The sequence below is a fragment of the Rhinoderma darwinii genome, chromosome 5 (assembly GCF_050947455.1).
Source record: "Rhinoderma darwinii isolate aRhiDar2 chromosome 5, aRhiDar2.hap1, whole genome shotgun sequence".
NCBI lineage: Eukaryota > Metazoa > Chordata > Amphibia > Anura > Rhinodermatidae > Rhinoderma > Rhinoderma darwinii.
Genome location: NC_134691.1, coordinates 164,187,233 through 164,208,167, shown reverse-complemented (window position 1 = coordinate 164,208,167; position 20,935 = coordinate 164,187,233). Strand labels below are relative to the sequence as shown.

General features: G+C 42.6%; 1 protein-coding gene across 7 annotated transcripts in view; it reads right to left on the bottom strand.

The window, feature by feature from the left end:
• The window catches only part of PIGN (phosphatidylinositol glycan anchor biosynthesis class N), a 372,057-nt gene that overhangs the window by 324,202 nt on the left and 26,920 nt on the right, over positions 1-20,935 (bottom strand). For 4 of the 7 annotated variants that reach the window (XR_012847699.1, XM_075826730.1, XM_075826729.1 and 1 more), the window contains 3 exons: positions 13,044-13,189; positions 2,690-2,938; positions 1,178-1,299 (listed from right to left, as the gene is read on the bottom strand). Coding sequence is in view for 5 of the 7 variants with exons in the window: in XM_075826730.1 (XP_075682845.1) it covers positions 1,178-1,299; positions 2,690-2,910 (343 nt within the window). In the remaining 2 variants the exon portion in view is untranslated. The remainder of the gene's footprint in view (positions 1-1,177; positions 1,300-2,689; positions 2,939-13,043; positions 13,190-20,935) is intronic. The other 3 variants (XM_075826731.1, XM_075826732.1, XM_075826735.1) reach the window with 2 other exon arrangements.

Below are 20,935 nucleotides of genomic sequence, written 5' to 3'. Positions count from 1 at the left end.
GCAGGTTTTGCCGCAAAAAATCCACCGTGTGAACAGGGCCTATTGCCACCACATTTGAAAAAGCATCTCTGTGAAAGCAATGTTTTAAGAGACAGTTGTGAATAAGCTGGAGAACAATATGTCTCCCAGTGTCCTGCTGCACTTGGAAACACAGCGGCATTCATTACCTATTATTTGAGTTAAGATTAGATCTTGATGGTAACATGGGTGAAAACTTGTTATTGATGTTTTTTTATTCCTTTAAAATATTGCCTGTGGGCTGTTGAAAATACAGTTAGTGGTGCTTTAGACACATGATCTTCATTTTTGTTCAAAGCAGCAGCACAGTAATATACTGGATCCTCACCTGACGAACGCGGTTTTCATTTTTCAGACAAGTGGCTCCGTTGCAGTGATAACCACTTTATTCCTTATATGCAAATAAGCTTTTTTTGAGCAACGAGAGAGTCACCGTTGCTCCAAACTGCTCTACCTTCTATCCCCAGTCAGTCCTTACCTCCGGGCCAGGCATTGTAGAAGCCGTAACCACACCTGGCCCAGTATTCTCTGAAGCGCGCCCGCACCTCAGCTTCTAAATTGGCACATGTGCAGGACAGAACTCAAGTTTCACCGGTCAAATCGGCTCTACTGCACACGTGCGAATTACGTCACACTACACCCGGGTGTCTCTGCAATGGAGTAACTCCGCTAAAAATTGAAAACAGAATTATATTCAGGTGAGGCTACACTATATTACAGTGCTGCTGCCTTGATAAGCCAATTTCTGGTGACAGACTCCCTTTAACATCCATAGAACGTATCCGCTTTGTTGCAGCCTAGGATTAACCCCTTAACGTACATGTACGTGGCAATCATTAAGGGGGAAGTATGGAGCTGGCTCGCAGGCAACGTGATCAGGGAGTGCCGTTGGTCGTCATGGCAGCCTTGGGGCATAATGAAGGCCCTCAGGTTTGCCATCTTTGTACTCCAGCAGGGCTTCATAGGACACCGTAAGAAACAAAATATACTTCAATACATTAGTATTGCAGTATATCGTATAAGCGATCCAACAAAGGCTGGTTCAAGTCCACTAGGGGGATTTCTATGATGAATCAGAAGATCATTCGAACCTGCATTTATTAAGCAATAGTAAACTACCTGCTATACACAATTTTAATTAAATTTTTTTCAGACACACCTTTCGCAACGGCACTGACATCTTCATAAAATCCAGCAATCAATGCAACATGTCCTGGTCTGGACTCTGTAGGAACTCTAGTGTGAGAAACTCCCCAACTCCCCTTTGTTTCGATTATATTTCTGAAAAAATAAACAAACAAGACCGGTATATAAACATATGAAATAAATAGCAAAATAGAACATACACAAATCAGTGTCACATAAAATTGGTGTTTGCCAAACTTAAAGTGGATCTGTCATCCACTATGCAATGTAAGAGCAGCATAGTATGGGGACAGGTGAAAAGTGCATGTTTATAATTGATAGTAGTGCAATTATTAACTGCACCACTAGAACAGGGCTACTACAAGAAATACTCCACACTGCCTTATGGGGGGCTGTGCAGCGGTTAAGGGGAGACGAGTTGGAAGGGGCTCTGGTGGTGGAGTTGGATACAAGGTAGTTTGGGCTTTGTAGGGGGTGGGGGAAAGAGGATAGCAGGGGATATGTGAGAGGGCAGAAATTACAGAACAACACAGTGGTTCTTTTTCAGGGAGAGGGGACAGTAACAGGTGGCAGGGGGGCAAGGACATAGCAGACAAAATATGAAAGCAGCTCTCTTAGGGGAGGGTGCACAGAAGCTGGAAGAGGTACTGCACGGGACAGCGGGGACATACGGAGCTTTGTGGGAACAGAAGTGCAGAAGGTGGGAATGACTCTTTGTGGGGGCGGGGTGGCAAAGGTACCAGGTTCTCTGTGAGGGTGATAAAGTCGAGGACATATATGGACAGTGATGTTGGGAGCTCCCCGAGTTCTAAATTTAACGTATACCTGTAATGGATGCCATACAGTGGCATCGGTCACTTCTAGGCTCTCATGTTAGAAAACGTATACCGTGTGAGAGATAGATATGAGATAGATAATTTTTTTTTATTTTTTTTGCTGGATCCCTCAGGATGGAATAGCATAATCTTCTACACTATTCCATCTTTCAAAAAAAAAAAGGCATGTCGATGTACACACTTTTGGACTCCGCTTAAATAATCGAGCCCTATGAACGTGTTCATCATGAGCTTTCCCAACGTACATGATAAATGTAGGGCAATAACGTAATTTGAATGGGGCCTAAGTATGTAACAGTCATCTGAGCTTTAACAATACACTGCTCTCTGGTTACAGGAGTAAAATACAGAATTAGGAAAAAATAAATTAAAAAAAAAAAAAAAAAAAAAAAAAAGGAAAGAAAAAAAGGAGGTTGTCTCATGAAGACAACCCCTTTTAAAAAGAAGCTGTGGGTCATGCTAATCCATCTGTGGCGATCAGCTCTTATTGCTGGGGGAAGCCATTGCAAGTCATACATTTTACCCTACAGTGGCCACATTCACACGTATGGCCGTCAATGTATTGCATGGATGTGCAAAGTCCGCCAGAGAGGGAGCTGTTCTTACAGAGTGATTCTCCATTCTGGCACATGAGGGCGAATGCAAAATGGGAAAAAAAAATAATTCTTAGTTCTACAGTTTCACCTCACCTTAGATATGGGGCTCTAGAAAGACCATGTTCATCTAACGCAAAGAAGGTGTCGGCTCTTAATCCGTCAGCTACAAATAGAACAAGTCGTTTTGCAGGAGGTGGAAGCAGCGTATGCTGTGGTGTCATACCATGGACCAGTGGAGAAGTAAAGTAGATGTCAAAAATAGATGCGAAGAAGATAAGATGGACTATCAAGCCAACAATGAAAAATAGTAGCATCCTCTACAAAACGATGTGTCGACACTGCCTAGGAATGAAAGAGACAATTACATGTACTATTTTGCTTGGAAAAATTCTGATCTCTAAACATACAAAGGAAACAAAACTTAACAAAATGAGAGTAATGACTTTATGATTATGGCATATCCACTCCAATAGGCCGTTGCCTGTCTCTAGCAGAAATGATAGATACCAGGGACTGGGAACCTTCTTGGGACTGGTGGGGGTTCATTTCTTTGTGTGGTCAATATCAAGATGATATCCCATGGAGTGGAAAATACTTACACTACTCTTTTTGGACCCATATCCAGTTTTGGCATTCAAAAATAAATGCAAAAGACACACCAAATCTGCACTATGTGAACAAGGTATAGAAAGCTGCAAACAACAAAACTGCTGTAATGTCCGTGGCTGCGGGCTGTCAGCTCCAACATCCCCTTCACAGCCGTAGCCACGAGTCGGCGAGCGCTGGCCCCAGCCTCCTCCTCAGGAGACGCCAGCGCTCGCGTCCACTCACCTCTGCCGGATCCCATAGGGTGCACGCGCACGCTCGTGCCTGCTCTTAAAGGGGCAGCGCGTGCACCGGACCTAATGGACGAACTTTACCCGTGGAGTACTCTGGACTATAAGAGGGGTCCAGCCCCCTAGTTCTATGCCTGAGCGTTATTGTGTTCCCTATAGTTTGTCTTTGTGATGGCCTCCTAGTGTGTTTCCTGTTGAAGTCCCTGTCCCTATATCGGTTTCCTTTTCCTGTTCCTAGCAATCCATACCTTCCTGGTCTAGCACAGAGCTGTGCCAAAGTCGTGCCATGCTGCATCCACGTCTGACCTGCTTCACCACGCCTGACGTCCGCCTGCTACCTAAGTCCCAGCCGAGCCTGCCCTGCTGCTGTCTGAGCTGCCACAGGTACCTATAGAACTATATAGACATTCACCTGCTCCCTGTTGGCCAGCTGCCTTACCGCCAAGGCGGTACAGCCCAGTGGGTTCACAGACCCTTCGTGACAACTGCCCAGATAAAAGCGGTAACCAGTCACAGTATAACCATAAAAGCAGTCACAATGCAGTTTATCTTTTCCATGTCCCTGCACTACTCTCCATCTGTAACAAGTGCTTTACATGGGGGAAGAAAAGTCTCATACAGTACATCTTGCTGTCAGATTTCTGAAACACTTGCCAGTCACCACTCTGTATATCCTTCCGGAGGTCCTGGCCCTATTGCTTGGCTAAAACCTATGGAATATACTGTAATTTGAGGTTTTTTAAAGAGACATTAAGAATCTGCCGAAAAAAAATAAACTGTTTGGTGTACACAGAACCAGGATTGACATTTATGTAATGACCACAAGAACGGATCAATGTTTTAAAGCAACCAAGATAAGCAGTTATGATTGACAGAATAGACAAATACATTTTATAGAGCAGATCATTTTCCACCTGGTCATATCCATGTATTGCATAATTTTTGGATTGAAAGACACATTCTTCTATACTTTACTAGAGCCACCCATAATTGCAATACAGATGCATTTGTATTTAGCTCAGTACTGCCTCCTTGTGGCTCTTTCTATCATACACCTACAACTAACTACACTGGCTAAACCTTGTGAGATTACCTGACAAGTAATATCTTCTAATGCACAACGTAAGCATGTTGAGAGATACTTGACGGTGAATGAAAATCAATGATACCGAAAGCCGACGAAGTTACAAGAGGAAAGCAGATAAATTCTAAGACTCACACGTTGCGTATATTTGGTTGATATTCTTTTACATGTTCCTTTTACGTTTATCAGTTCCTCCAACATAATTCAGGCTTGTTCTTTGATTTATAGAACGGGTTTCTATCTTTTACATCAATCTGCCCAATTTATCCTCAGGGATTAAGAAAATGACATTCACTGTGGTCATCCCCTGTATAAATTGCTTATGGTAACCGCTAGAAGACCATTTAATTATGTATGACCCTACATGAAGAAAACTCATACATCAGCAGCACATGGAATAGCATTCTTCTGATATGTAACATTTGTGACACATTAGCATAATACGAACGCATTTCTTCTGGTTCAACCACATACTGAGAAGAACATAAAACTATAAGCATTTGAAATATATAAATAGAGCACATAAAAAAAAAAAAAAAAAAAAAAGGGTTGTAAAATTAAAACAGGGCATTTAGTGTAATACTTAAAGAGGCTCTGTCACCAGATTTTGCAACCCCTATCTCCTATTGCAGCAGATCGGCGCTGCAATGTAGATAAGAGTAACGTTGTTTTTTTGTTTTTTTTTTAAAAACGAGCATTTTTGGCCAAGTTATGACCATTTTTATATTTATGCAAATGAGGCTTTCTAAAGTACAACTGGGCGTGTTTAAAGTAAAAGTACAAGTGGGCGTGTATTGTGTATGTACATCTGGGCGTTTTTATTTCTTTTACTAGCTGGGCGTTGTGAATAGAATTGTATGATGCTGACGAATCAGCATCATCCACTTCTCTTCGTTAACACCCAGCTTCTGGCAGTGCAGACACAGCGTGTTCTCGAGAGATCACGCTGTGACGTCACTTCCTGCCCCAAGTCCTGCATCGTGTCGGACGAGCGAGGACACATCAGCACCAGAGGCTACAGTTGATTCTGCAGCAGCATCGGCGTTTGCAGGTAAGTCGATGTAGCTACTTACCTGCAAACGCTGATGCTGCTGCAGAATCAATTGTAGCCTCTGGTGCCGATGTGTCTTCGCTCTTCCGACACGATGCAGGACTTGGGGCAGGAAGTGACGTCACAGCGTGATATCTCGAGAACACGCTGTGTGTCTGTGCACTGCCAGAAGCTGGGTGTTAACGAAGAGAAGTGGATGATGCTGATTCGTCAGCATCATACACTTCTATTCACAATCTGGAAGGACCTGGGGAGTCACTGAAACCAAAACCGATTGGTAAGTAACAGACTTTATGTTACACCATTTGTTTCAGCCACTCTGTTAAGTCCCTGGAAACGTACTTTGTATATGTAAGTCTCTACAAAGGGGTCCCGTAATAATCAGGTCCTTTGTCAGGATGGTAGTGTGGTTAAATTGATTTACATGGGGGTGTATGTGACAAGTGTGATAAATGTGTGTGTAGTGTGATGTTGAATACATCTGTGAGAAGACATACATATCAAATTGTTGCAACTGTATGGCTCCCAGCCCAGAAGTAATATCCACTTCATAGAAGACGATATCCACTCAGTGCAAGGAGGAGCAATTGTGTCTATATTGAATTTGCACTCAATACCATTACCCAGTACAACAAGGAAAACTTTGAATACTATATTAGAAAATCATTTATATTTTCCTAATTTCATTGCCAGACAGTGATATTGTGTGTAAGGGTCCATAAACCAGTTGTATGCATTACCAGGCTGGCATAAGGTGGGAATCAGTACAGACTGATTTCTAGCACATGATAATCCGGCATATACACTTTGATGTAAAATAACATCTAAGTAATTAAGTCTGTAGTAGTATAACATCAGACCGCTGGATTGAATACCGTTGTAATATAATATCCTGTATTCAATGAATGACCCTGACACTTACCCCAGGTTCCACCTGTGTCGGAGTAGTATAACTACCCAGACTAATTACAGTGAAGAACATTGGTATTGGCTCAGACCCAGAGCCCCTAAAGAAATCATCACCAACATACTTAACAGGCCCCTAAACTACAACCCACAGAGTGAACGGCTGAGCGGGGAGGATAATATATATATATATATATATGTTACCAAATATAATTTGCATGTGAAACCATTGCAAAGTGCTAGAGGAAAGAGTTTGGGATATATATGCTACATCACAGGCTGTATGAACCGAAAGACACCCCCCGGCAGCAAGTGTTCTGCATAAGTGAAAGAGACGAAGGGTTTGTAGAAGTTTGAAATGAATGTGACCAACTCCTGCTTGAATCAATGGAAGTTCATGAATGTAGATTGTGTTGAAGGATTTGCTCTTGTAATTTGTGGATTGGCAGCATTTTGTCTGTTCTTGATGTTCAAAACAGTGAGGGATCAGAGAAAAGGATATCCCACTGCTAGAATAGTCTGAAGGAACGACTTTTGATATTGATAGTCTTTCTGAAACTGTAAGATAGATTGTCTGAGATATCTGTCAACAGACTAAGGCCTGTCTGTTTGGAGCTGGGGAGTTTTCCGGAGACTACCCTACGCCCTCTGACCATGGGGTCAGGAAATAGTAAGACAAAAATGTGGGATAGCCCTGAGACGTGGGTCTCTGCCATCAAAATAGTAGAAAGAGCAAAAGGATCTGAGGCTGTGAAGGATTGTAAAAGAATGTTTAAAATGATGGGAGTTGGGTCCTATGGAACATTAGCAGAATGTGAATGGAAAAGATTTATGACAAATTGTGTTGGATGGTTGAAAGACAATAACATGGTGGAAAAAGCCCAAATGTGGTATGAGGTAGCACAGAGAGTGAGTAACACAGAACATAAGAGTATGGAAGCAAATCATGGAATAATGTATGATTTATATGACCCTTTAAGTGAAAAGCTCCTCACTAATGTGTTAACCCCTTTACAACTGCCAAACAGCCCCACAGCAGCAACTGCACCATCTCCTTATTCTGAAAATAGCAAGAAAGGCAGCTGCTGGACATGTCCACACTGTGGGCAGCAGAACCCCCTCACTGAAGGATATTGTGTCAGTTGTGGTACGCAGCGCCCCACTAGATTGTTTCCGTTAGTATCAAGTATCCATACACACAGGGGACCAAAACCAGTAGATGTAGACGGGCAACCAGTACCTGGGGCAGTAGGGGAAATCCAGTCACATGAAGCCACTGTGTATCGCCCCTGGAGCCCGGCTGATTTACTAGCTGTATGTGGCACACTCCCAGACCCACGGAAAACACCCAGCGCTTTCCATAGAAAGCTGCGAGCAGTACATCTAGCTTACCGTGCTACATGGTCAGATATGGTGAGCCTGGTAGAAACAAAGGGAGGGGAAGTACTCAAAAATCAAATTCAAGCTGCTATTACAAATCCCGTACCAGCAAATAAAACCAATGAGCAATCAGGACTAGAATACCTGAACGCTATGCAGCCCTGGGTAGATACTACTCAACAGGATCGAACTGATAGTTTTATGTCATTTTCACAAGATGTTAAACAGTCAGTCCCTGATTATGCCACAACTTTACAGCAGCAGTGGTTAGATCACGGGTATGAAGAAGGTGATGCAAAAGACTTGCGCCTACTAAAAATAACTTTTATGTCCGGTCTTAAGCCGGCAGTACAAGAAGCTGTTAAAAGATCCCGCCTTGACTGGCGTACATGCCAGTTTAATGATTTAGTAAGCATTGCAAAAGGTGCAGAGTTAGATTTAGCTCCTAAAAGAACCCGTCTCGCCCCGATGCAACAAAAGGGGGGCTATAGAGGAAGAGGCAGGGAACAAAAAGATACTTTGAGAACCCAGAGAAGGGATCTTAGCCAGATTACATGCTGGAATTGTGATAAGAAGGGTCATTATTCAGCCCGATGTCCCTCCCGTCCAGTTGAGCCTCCCAATTCTTTGATTGCTGCATAGGAAACTGGCAACCCTGATGTCTCCCTCTGCCCAGTGCTCCCCCCGACAGGTCCATCATTGATGGTGCCTGTAAGGGTATGTGCACACACACTAATTACGTCCGTAATTGACGGACGTATTTCGGCCGCAAGTACCGGACCGAACTCAGTGCAGGGAGCCGGGTTCCTAGCATCATAGTTATGTACGATGCTAGGAGTCCCTGCCTCGCTGCAGGACAACTGTCCCGTACTGAAAACATGATTACAGTACGGGACAGTTGTCCTGCAGTGAGGCAGGGACTCCTAGCATCGTACATAAGTATGATGCTAGGAGCCCGGCTCCCTGCAGTGTGTTCGGTCCACTACTTGCGGCCGAAATACGTCCGTCACTTACGGACGTAATTAGTGTGTGTGCACATACCCTTACTTTACCCACAGGGGAAAATACCTCTTTTCTAGTAGACACAGGGGCAGCCAGAACTGTATTACAAACCAAATATGTACCAGCAGAGTTGCTATCACCAGACTATATAGATTGTGAAGGGGTGGAGGGAACATCATTTCAGTTACAGTTAACGAAACCAATGCGACTGAATATACATGACACACAATCAATTGTCTCCCGTGTGTTAGTGTCACCACACACTCCCTACAATTTATTGGGGACAGATGTACTCAGTGCTCTGGGAGCAGCATTGGACTTTTCTTCTGGCACGCCTATATTAACTTCTGCCATTCCAGAGTCCCTGCTATGCAAACTCCTTAGTATGGCAAGTATGCCGGACACTGAAAAAGCGCCAAGTACTCCTCCCCTTTGGTTGGCAGACATCCCAGAAAAACTATGGGCACAAGATAAGATGGATGTAGGAGTTTTAAATGTGCCGCCTGTACAAGTAAATTTAAAAAACCAGACATGCAGAACCGTCCTGTATGTATAAAGCAATATCCTCTGAGTCCACAGCAAGACGCTGCTATAGAAAAGGATATTAACTCCTTACTGGAAAACAATCTTATAGTGCCTATAATCTCGCCTTTCAACACTCCTCTTTACCCAGTAAAGAAAGAGACACTGCCCGGTCAACCTGTACAGTATCGGATGGTACATTACCTACGGGCTGTGAATGCTGTGACAATAATTAATACACCACAAGTGCCTAACCCACATACCCTGCTCAACCAGGTCCCCAGCACTGCAGTCTATTTCACAGTTATAGACTTAGCCAATGCTTTCTTCTCCATCCCGCTGGATAAAGAGTGCCAGCAGTATTTTGCATTTACACATAGGGGAAGACAGTATGCTTGGGTAGTGCTGCCACAGGGTGCCGCAAACTCCCCTGATATCTTCTCACGTACCATGAAAGATATTCTGGACACCTGGCAGCCCCCCAATCAGTCATCAGTTCTTCTACAATATGTAGATGATTTGTTACTTTGTAGTGAGAGTCTGGAGAACAGTGAAACAGATTCTAAATCACTATTAATGTTCCTAGAAGAAGTAGGCTGTAAAGTGAGCACAAGCTGCAATTATGTGCCAAAACAGTTGTTTTCCTTGGTCACTGTATTTCCCAAGGTATGAAACACTTAACCCCTGACAGGCTGGAAATCATACAGAAACACCAAGTCCCTAGAAACCCTAAACCATTGAGGACTTTCCTGGGTTTAATAGGGTACTGCAGAGCCTGGATCAGGGATGCCTCTGCTATGATGCAACCATTCTATGACTGTCTTACCTCTGACCCATTTGTACTGTCACCTGAGGCAATTGACAATTTTCACTCCCTGAAACTGTCACTGACTACAAGGCCAGCACTGGGACTTCCTGACTACAATAAGCCATTTACTCTGTTCTGCCATGAACAGGCAGGCCATGCCTCTGGAGTATTAGCCCAAGATCATGGAGGCCAGATGCGACGTCTCTTATAACTCCATTGCTCTGAATCCCATTGTACTAGGATCCCCGAACCGGAATACGCGCTCTCAGCAGCAGCAGCTTTAATTGATAAAGCAACAGATATTGTACTCCAACATGACATTATTGTGCAAGTCCCACACGCAGTGCAAGAAATGATGAACACAGTCAAGACAAAACACTTATCAGTTGCAAGACTTACTAAAATTGAACTTACTCTTCTGTCCCCTAATGTGACTATCAAACGTTGTGTTGTTCTGAATCCAGCTACACTCCTGCCCTTAGATTCTGAACAAAAGGAGGGAGGAGTGGGGGGACAGGGACATGGACACCCCCTTATTTTTCAACTATCCACTGATGATGAACTATTTAATTTTGAACATGACTGTCAAAGCCTAGTGGATATGGAATCAAACGGCATAAACAGTATATTTGATGTTGCTCTGATTAACCCTGATGCTGAGTATTTTGTAGATGGATCTCGATATTGGAGCGAAGACAAAGGACATTTCCTCACCGGGTATGCAGTGGTCCACAATGGTAAGGCCGTCATACAACAGTCCCTACCCTCCAGCAGCTCAGCTCAGGAGGTAGAACTAAAAGCACTCGCTGAGGCGTTTAAATTGGGTAAGGGACAGCGTGTCAACATATACACTGACTCCAGATATGCCTTTGGAGTTGCACATGACTTTGGGACAATATGGAGAGCCAGAGGGTTCTTGACCTCGGCAGGTAAACCTATAAAGAATGCAAAAGCAGTAGAAGAACTTTTAGAATCACTGCACATGCCAGACCAAGCAGCTATAGTCAAAGTACAGGCCCACACTAATAACAGTGATCTCCTATCAAAAGGGAATGAGGCTGCGGATGCAGCAGCAAAGGACGCTGCTGCTCTCCCTCTGATGATTGTGAAGCCTGTTTTACAACCCATCACAGAGACCATGTTGCGTGCTTTCCAGGACCAAGCACCCCCTCAAGAGCAAGCAGAATGGGAGGAGAGAGGTGCAGCAATAGGTCTAGGACAGTTGAGGCATCTTAATTCTAAGGTTTGCCTGCCAAGAGCACTATATCCAATGGTGTGCCCTAGCCCATGGGAAAACACACTGTTCAAAGGGAGCTATGAGCCAGCTAGTGTTACAGACATGGCATGCTCCAGGTTTTCAAAATGCAGCAGCCAAATATACAGAGGGCTGCATGACATGTGCACAACACAACCCTGGTAAAACCACCAAAACACCAGCTAAACACACTCCTAAGTCCTACTACCCCTTTCAGCGATTACAGGTGGACTACATACAACTACCTAAGGTGGGAATTTATCAATATGTACTTGTTTGCACTGATTTATTTTCAGGATGGCCAGAAGCTTTTCCAGTGGCTAAAGCAAATGCAGATACCACAGCAAAGAAACTGATAGCTGAGGTAGTGTGCCGCTATGGAGTACCAGAGACAATTGAAAGTGACAGAGGTACTCCCTTTACCCAAGAACTATTGAGGAACATATTAAAAAGCCTTGGGATAGAACAAGCATTTCACACTCCCGATCACCCACAAAGCAGTGGTAAGGTAGAAAGACTAAATGGAACTTTGAAATTAAAAATCCAGAATGCCATGAATGAAACTTCTTTACCGTAGACACAATGTCTAACCCTGGCTTTATACTCTGTAAGAACCACACCAAGAGGGAAGGATAAACTTTCTCCCTATGAAATATTGTTTGGAAATATGCCAAAGACAGGACTGTATTTTCCTCAGCCGTTACAAAAGCATTATGACCACATACTTGGCTGCCCTACACAAACAACTGGAGAGGACACAAACTAATCCTTTCTTCTATTCCAGATCCAAACTTTTTCAGGTACCCACTCACTACAACCTGGAGACTGGGTGGTAACAAAGATACACAACAGGAGCAGTCTGGAACCAAGGTACAGCCAACCAGTAGAAGTACAGCTGGTCACCGCCACATCAGTGAAGCTCCAAGGACGAGCCAATTGGATACATGCAAGCCATTGCAAAAAGGTTATCAGCCCAGATGACGTCGCCTCGATCGATGATGTTGCCCTTGGCAGGGTCGGTGTTGATGTTGCCCCTCGTGGGGACGATGACTCAAGTTCTCAAGCAGGAAGTGGACAATAAATTCATAAAACATCATCAAATTATAACAGCATTAATAAACTTATCTGATTGTTGGATATGTACACACAGTCCTATAAGTTCAAAATCCATGCCATACATGGCTGTGCCCCTTAGTGAGAAAGAACTTCTTAACACTACATGTTGGGATCCCTGAAAGGTAAAGGATAACACAAAAAGGTATACATGGTCTAATACCAGTGTGCCCAGTGGCGGATTAAGTAGACCATGGGCCCTGGGCTGTTACCCAAACTTGGGCTTCCCTTCCTCACCGCCGCCCTGCCGCGCCATAACTATTTTTAACACTACCTTTTTGGGCAAGCATTAACAGTGTTACGATTTCCCTTGTCACGGGGCTGTGTCCCTACATACTGAGAGTATCACACTGTGCAGGGAGACAACCTCCTGACAAGGGGAATTGTCTATCAGTCCTGGACTGCAGAAAGACTTTTTGTGAAATACAAGGATTCCTATAATAAACATGTCAGGAGAGGTGACAGATTCTATATAAATCTAGTGACTCACAGGTGACGACGTCTCAGATTCTAGTAGTTTTCTTCCTCTTTTCTTCTCCATCCGGTCCAGCGCTCATGACGACTTCTCCCGGCCATGACTCATTTCTGCAGAATTTGCCACTCAGACGTCTCCTCACTTTTCCAACATTTCCACACCTATAAACGAAAATAAAGTTATCATGGTGCCACATACTGTGCCCCTAAATATAATAGCACCAAACACTGCGTGCCTGAATATAATAATACCACACACTGTAAAACACCACATACACACAGCCCCCTGTACATAGTGCCACACACAGCCCCTGTAGATATTACACACCCCCATAGATATCGCCATGCACAGCCCCCTCTATATATCACACATCCCCCCGTAGAGAGCGTTACACACAGCCCCATATAGATAGTGCCATACAGCCCCCTGTAGAGAGCGCCACACAGCCCTCCCCTTGTATATAGTGCCACAAGGTTATGTACACATTTAAAAACCTTTATATCATAATTTTATATATATATATATTAGTATGTGTGTGATTGATTGATTTTATTAAAAAATATTTTCACTTTTTGAGATACAGCTGCTTTGTATCCTGTATCCGTCAGGTCAGCAGGACTGACAGGATCAGTGACACGCAGGATCCACCTCAAATCTATCACATCTAAGATTATAATTTAGCGCAGGGCCCGTTTCACTGATCCCGTCAGTCCTGCTGACCTGACGGATACAGGATACAAAGCAGCTGTATCTCAAAAAGTGAAAATATTTTTTAATAAAACGTAATTACAAAGTTGCACCAAACACACATTTTTATAAAAAATAAATGAAAACGACGTGATTTTTGCGACGTTTTTTCCGTAGACAATGCAGGTTTCGTTTTTTATCGTTTTTATGCACACCTTTTTTGCTATTTTAGAATTTTTATTCATAAAGTTTGAAAATAATAGTAAAAAAAATAAGCTTTTTTACGTTTCAGCTATTTTTTTTTGGTAATAACATAGTTTTACCCTAAAATAGACCTTTTATTTGTGATCGTCATTGTCTACTGGAAATTTTTATATATTACGTCTATATTAGGGTAATTGGGTCAGCGCTAGCGTTACAACAATGATTGGCGGGGGGAACGTTTTTTTTGGGGTGGGTATTTTATGTGTATTTATTATTTAATTTTTTTTTGCACTTTACTTTATTATTTTTTTATTACTGTGGTCTGATCCTCAAATGTCAAAAAAGACCTTTGGGGAACTTTATATATACTTTTTCTTTTACACCATGTTTTTCCACTGTAACTGGAGCTGCACAGCAGCCCCAGTTACAGGGGAAATCAGCCCTCTCATAGTGACGATTGTCACTAATAGGGCTGTGCTGGGTCTAGTTAGACCCAGCAACAGTCTGCCACTAACGGCACCCGGCGATCATGTGACCAGTCACATGATCACCGGGAGGAATAGAGACAGCGCCGCTGCTGCTGTCTCTATTCCTATACACAGCGTTCATTGAACGCTGTGTAAGACATCGGAGAAGACAGAAGCAAAATAGCTGCTTCTGTCTTCTCCTCAGGGTCCCCGGCAGTCACTGACAGCCGGAGACCCGACATTCAGCTGCCCGATCGCGCGGGCAGCAAGTTAAAACCCGAGCCGTAGAAAGTCTATGGCTCGGGTTTTAAGGACCCGTCCCTGACCGCTGGCCGTAAAATTACAGCCAGCGGTCGGGAACCAGTTGGGCAGGAGGATAAGCCAACTAACCTCAGCGCCGGTGACCGCCCGCCCGGCTCTTCTTGCAGCTTTGGAGTAACAGAACAGCCGTCCGTCGCTGTTCTGTTACTCAATGGCGGCGCCCGCACTTGTCAGGGAGGCGTGTCCTACCCCTGGATCCCGGCCAATTCTCTGCTCCTCCCCTCCTCATCTTCAGCTTGTAGCAGCGCTAGCGCGCTGAATAGGTTTGTAAAATGATGTGCGGTTCGGGCTGCCATGGGCCCCCTGGGAGCCTCGGGCCCCGGGCGGCCGCCCGAATCGCCCATATAATAATCCGCCACTGAGTGTGCCCTTACCCATAGCAGGATGGATGGAGGGATCCCTGGTGGCAGGTAAATCTAACCCTGATACCTGGTAAGGCACCGATTCTCACACAAAAGGAAAATGGAAAATGGGTCCCTAAAAATGTCACTAAAACACTGACACTAGGTGAGATCCCCATAAAAGGCATAAAGATAAGCTTCAATAAAACCCAACAGACCTCAGATGTATTTAGACCAAGTCTGGTAGAAAGGTACATACATAATGGTAGTTGGGAATATGGCCATTTCTTCCCTTCAGGAAGTAAGACTGATTGTAAACGTTATCCAGGGTATATGGAAGAAACAGACTTACAAGGGAATGAAACTATGTATTGTGGATGCACAGGAGTATACCATGGGTCTTTGGGAACAAATTGTCCTTGGTGTGTATTACAGCAGTTTTTTCCCTTAGTTCATTTTGCTCATATGTTAACCCTAGGAATTATGCAATGGTTTGACGTTCCCCATGATATATATATATATATATATATATATATATATATATATATATATATATATATATATAGTGTGCGGACATAATGCATATAAATGGATCCCGCAGACTACCACAGGTACCTGTACCCTAGCTAGGTTACAGTCTGCTACCTGGACATGGGACAAGGATGCACTTCCTTATGATAAAGTACCAAAACATATGCTGTACAAAAGGGAGGGAAAGCAAAAAGCCCACCCATTGGTACACTCACCTTGGCACACCAAGTTAGGATATGCTCTATCTATCTTTGGAGGACCAATTAGAAATGCACATAACATAGAAAAACTAGCAGAGTTGTTTGACAATATTACCGAATTAATATTTGATGCTTTAAATGTTTCTTCAGTACTTACCCGACAGCTTATTACTGTTACTAACCAACATACACTTGTGTTAGATTACTTAACTGCAAGTCAAGGGGGTATGTGCCAGATAGTGGGCCCTGCATGCTGTCATTATATAGATCCCCAAGGGACAGTACAGATTAAACATGATATTGAACAAGCACAGCAATTAAAGGAGGAATTTAGGAAAGCCAATTCTGAAGATTGGAACCTAGATTGGCCAGACTGGTTGTCATGGCTGAACCCGGCCTCATGGTTCAGAGGCATTGGAGGATGGGCTGCAGGACTCATGCAAGGAGCTTTACATATACTACTCATAATATTGATTATATACGTTTTTGTTAAATTAGTAGTATGTCTGATAACTATGCTATGTAAGAAGGCTAAGAAAATTGTCTATCATAAGCCGAAACCTTTTAATCAACAATACCCTATGTCACAGGGATTTTATGCACAAGGCCAGAACCTGGAGAATGGGTGAACACCCCACCATGTAACACTAAGTGTGTTCATTTATTAAAGCTTTGCCATTTATATCTTATATACATGTTAGGACTTTTATACAGGGCATGTTGTTATTGTTATCACCATATAAAATATTGACAAAGGTAGGGTCCAACAAATCCAAGCAGCCGTGCAGACGAGCAACTACGGGACTTGTCAATGCACTGACGGGACCCTATACCCAAACCTGAACTTGGTGATAACATTATATTATTAGTAGTGGCCCTATTCACTATTTTGTTTGAAGTTTATAATCAGATAATTCTTAATCTCTGTATTTTAATATGAGAAAAAGGGGGGTTTGTGATAGATGGTCAAATTGCTTATGTTCTCTGTATTAAACTACACTATGAATTATCAAGCAGGATGCCGGATTATGAAGATATGTATTCTCCATTTTGTAATGACCTCTTTCTGGTTCTGCTTAAATCACAAGGGAATAAGTTATTACTTTGTGTTCTTTTTCGTGGCCTTCAATACTGGTAGATAGGAGTCTGGCAGAACGCCTAGACCTGAAATAATCATCATATTTGTAATGAATTCTCTTCATCTCAGTATTTCACACACATATATGAAATCACCACATACACTTATGAAAACCTCCTACATTTCTATTGTTTGTAGGCCAGGATTTGCAGGTGTTAGAAAGATCACGTGACCTCAGTGGGAAGGTACCCTGTGACGTATTTTCAGTCTACGTGTAAAATGTTATGATTGGTTGTTCCATGAGAGGTAACACCCTGGTTAGAGGGTACGCCCTGAGGGTATATTAACCTATGTATCTTGATAATAAATGAGAATATTGATTGAGACAACAGATTGCTATTGTCTTTATTGATCTCCCGGTGCACTGCTGATACTTCAATGACCATATTTGAATACCACCTGACAAAGCAGAGGGAGCCCATTAGAGCACCCATCCCAAAAGGTGCTACCTGGAAGGGGTTTCTTAGACAGCGTGTTTACTTGTTTTACTAACTGGGCGTTGTGAATAGAAGTTTATGATGCTGACAAATCCGCATCATACACTTCTTATCGTTCCCACCCAGCTTCTTTCACTAAAGACACACAGCGTGACGTCACCCACAGGTCCTTCAACCTTGGCTTCGGAAGAGAGAAGACACCACAGCTCCAGGCATACAGTTGAATTTGCAGCAGCATCACCATGTGCAGGTAAGCATAGTAAACTCCCTAGAGACGAGCATATTAACCTTTTGGATGCCTTTCAGCCGATGTATCTTCTCTGACCGACGCCAAGGTTGAAGGAACTGTGGGTGACGTCACGCTGTGTGTCTTTAGTGAAAGAAGCTGGGTGGGAACGATAAGAAGTGTATGATGCGGATTTGTCAGCATCATAAACTTCTATTCACAACGCCCAGTTAGTAAAACAAGTAAACACGCCCAGTTGTTAAAAACACAATACACGCCCAGTTGTCCATTTCAAAGCTCATTTGCATAAATATAAAATTGCTCATAACTTGGCCAAAAATGATCGTTTTAAAAAAAAACAAAAACTTTACTGTTATCTACATTGCAGCGCCGATCACATGCAATAGGAGATAGGGATTTGATAATCTGGTGACAGAGCCTCTTTAAGTCCTGTGAGTTGCAAGGGGAGGCCTCCATGGATCAGACTTGATTTTCCAGCACATCCCACAGATGCTTGGTAGGATTGCGATCTGTAAAATTTGGAGGCCAAGTCAACATCTTGAAATCTTTAATCATGTTCATCAAACAATTCCTGAACAATTTTTTGCACTGTTGCAGGGCGCGGTATCCTGTTGAGGCCACTGCTATTAGGGGATTGAGTTGGCATAAACGGGTGTACCTGGGTCTGCAACAATGTTAAGGTAGGTGGTACGCATCACAGTAACATGCACATAAACGCTAGGACCCAAGGTTTCCAAGCAGAATATAGCCCAGAGTATTACACTGCCTCCACCGACTTGCCGTCTTCCCATAGTGCACCCTGGTGCCACCTCTGCCCTAAGTAAGCAATGCACATGCAGCTGGCCACCCACATAATATAAAAGACACATGATTCATTAGACCAGACCACCTTCTTCCATTGCTCCAATTTTGATTCTCACGTGCCCATTATAGTTGCTTTCTGCATAACCCATATCATATGCATTCTGATCGATCTGCGCGATCTTAGCAAGGCGTGATGAAGTTGTGTTGTGACACCTCTCTATCATAGCCAGCATTAATTGTTTCAACACTTTGTGCTACAGTAGCTCTTCTGTGGGATCGGACCAGACAGGCTAGCCTTCGCACATCAATGAGCCTTTGGCCCACATGAACCGGTCGCCGTTACCAGTTGTCCTTCTTTGGACCACTTTCGATAGGTACAAACCCCTGCATACTGGGAACCCCCCACAAGACCTGCTGTTTTGGAGATGTGCTGAAGGAAGCAGTAGTACAGCCATCACGACTTGGCCATTGTCAAAAATTGCTCAGATCCTTACACTTGTCCATTTTTCCAAATAGAGTAAAATCTTATGATGCCTCAGTGCCGATTTGTTCCGCATGAGTACTCACTTTCATTTATTAGAAGCCTACAGATTTTTTTGCCATTCATAAGCTAAGTAGTGTTGCTTATTTCTGAATCATAAATTGTATTGCCAATTGTAAATTGGTGGGGAGAACTTGTGTGGAAAGATCGGTTTCATAACTTAACTAGTGCTGCAGCCACTTCATTCTAAGGATCAGTGCGGGTCCCACCATTAGCACAACCAATAATCAGCACATAATGGCCTTTCCTAGCTGTATGACATCACTTAAGTGAAAAAACTCCTTTAAAACGGGGTTCATGAATTATTCTCATATCAGAAGTCAAAAAATGCTTTTTACAGCTGTTTTAACCCCTTCAGAACGGAGCCTGTTTTGGCCTTGTGGACGCAGCCAATTTTTTCAAATCTGACATGTGTCACTTTATGTGGTAATAACTTGGGAATGCTTTTACCTATCCAAGCGATTCTGAGATTGTTTTCGCGTGACATATTGTACTGTATGTTAGAGGGGAAATTTACAAATTTCTTTTTTTTTGTCGGAAAATCCATGTTAATCATTATTTTCTGTAACACAAAAGATTTTATCAGAGAAACCCAACTCAATATTTATACCCAGATTCTGCAGTTTTTAGAAATATCCCACATGTGGCCCTAGTGTGCTAATGGACTGAAACACCGGCCCCAAAAGCAGAGGAGCGAGCACCAAAAGGATTTTGGGGCCTCCTTTTTATTAGAATATATTTTAGGCACCATGTCAGGTTTGAAGAGGTCTTGTAGTGCCAAAACAAAAGGAAACATACCCCAAAAATACACCATTTGGCAAACTACACCCCTCAAGGAATTCATCAAGGGGGTATAGTGAGAATTTTAACCCCACAGGTTTTTTTGCTGAATTTAGTGGATTTAGTCCGTAAAAATGAAAATCTAATTTTTTTCCAATAAAACGTAGCAATCATAAATTTTTACAAGGACTAAAGAAGAAAAAGCGCCCCAAGATTTGTAAAGCAATTTCTCCTGATTACGGCAATACCCCTATGTGGTAATAAACGGCTGTTTGGACACACAGCAGGGCTCAGAAGAGAAGAAGCACTATTTGGCTTTTGGAGCTCAAGTTTACTCAATTGGTTTTCGGGTGTCATGTCGCATTTGCAACACCCCTGAGGGACCAAAACAGTGGACACCCCCCAGAAGTGACCCCATTTGGGAAACTACAGCCCTAAAAAAATAATTGGTCTAGGGGTATTGTGAGCATTTTGATCCTATAGTTTTTTTGCTGAATTTAGCGTTATTAGGCCGTCAAAACTTCTATTGTTTATTCTTTTTTTTTTTACGGCATTCACCATGCGCTACAAATGACATATTTAATTTATTCTGTGGGTTGATGAGATTACGGCGATACCATGTGTATATAGGTTTTTTTTATGTTTTATGGTGTTTGCACGATAAAACCACGGTTTTAAAAAAATTATTTTGTTTTTGTGAAGCCATATTCTAAGAGCCACAACTTTTTTATTTTTCTATCAGGAAAGCTGTGTGAGGGCTTGTTTTTTGTGAAACTAGTTTTTATTGGTACAATTTTTGGGTACATGCGACTTTTTGATCCCTATTTATGCAATTTTTTGGGAGGTGAAGTGACTAAAAATAGCGATTCCGGTATCATTTTTTTATGGCGGTCACCGTGCAGGATAAATTACATTATATTTTTAGAGCTCAGGCCGTTACGGACGTGGCGATACCAATTATGCATAGTTTATTTCTTTTTCTAATTTTTTTCTAATAATAAAAGGACTTTATAAAGGAAAAAAAGGGCGATTTTTTTTAAAATTGTATTATTTTGACATTTTACTTTTGTAAATTTTTTTGCAACTTTCTTAAAAAAAATTTTTTTTAGTCCTACTAGGGACTTGAAGATCCAATTGTTGGATCGTTGTTAGAATACCCTGTAATACTTATGTATTGCAGGGCATTATACCTGTCAGTTACACACTGAC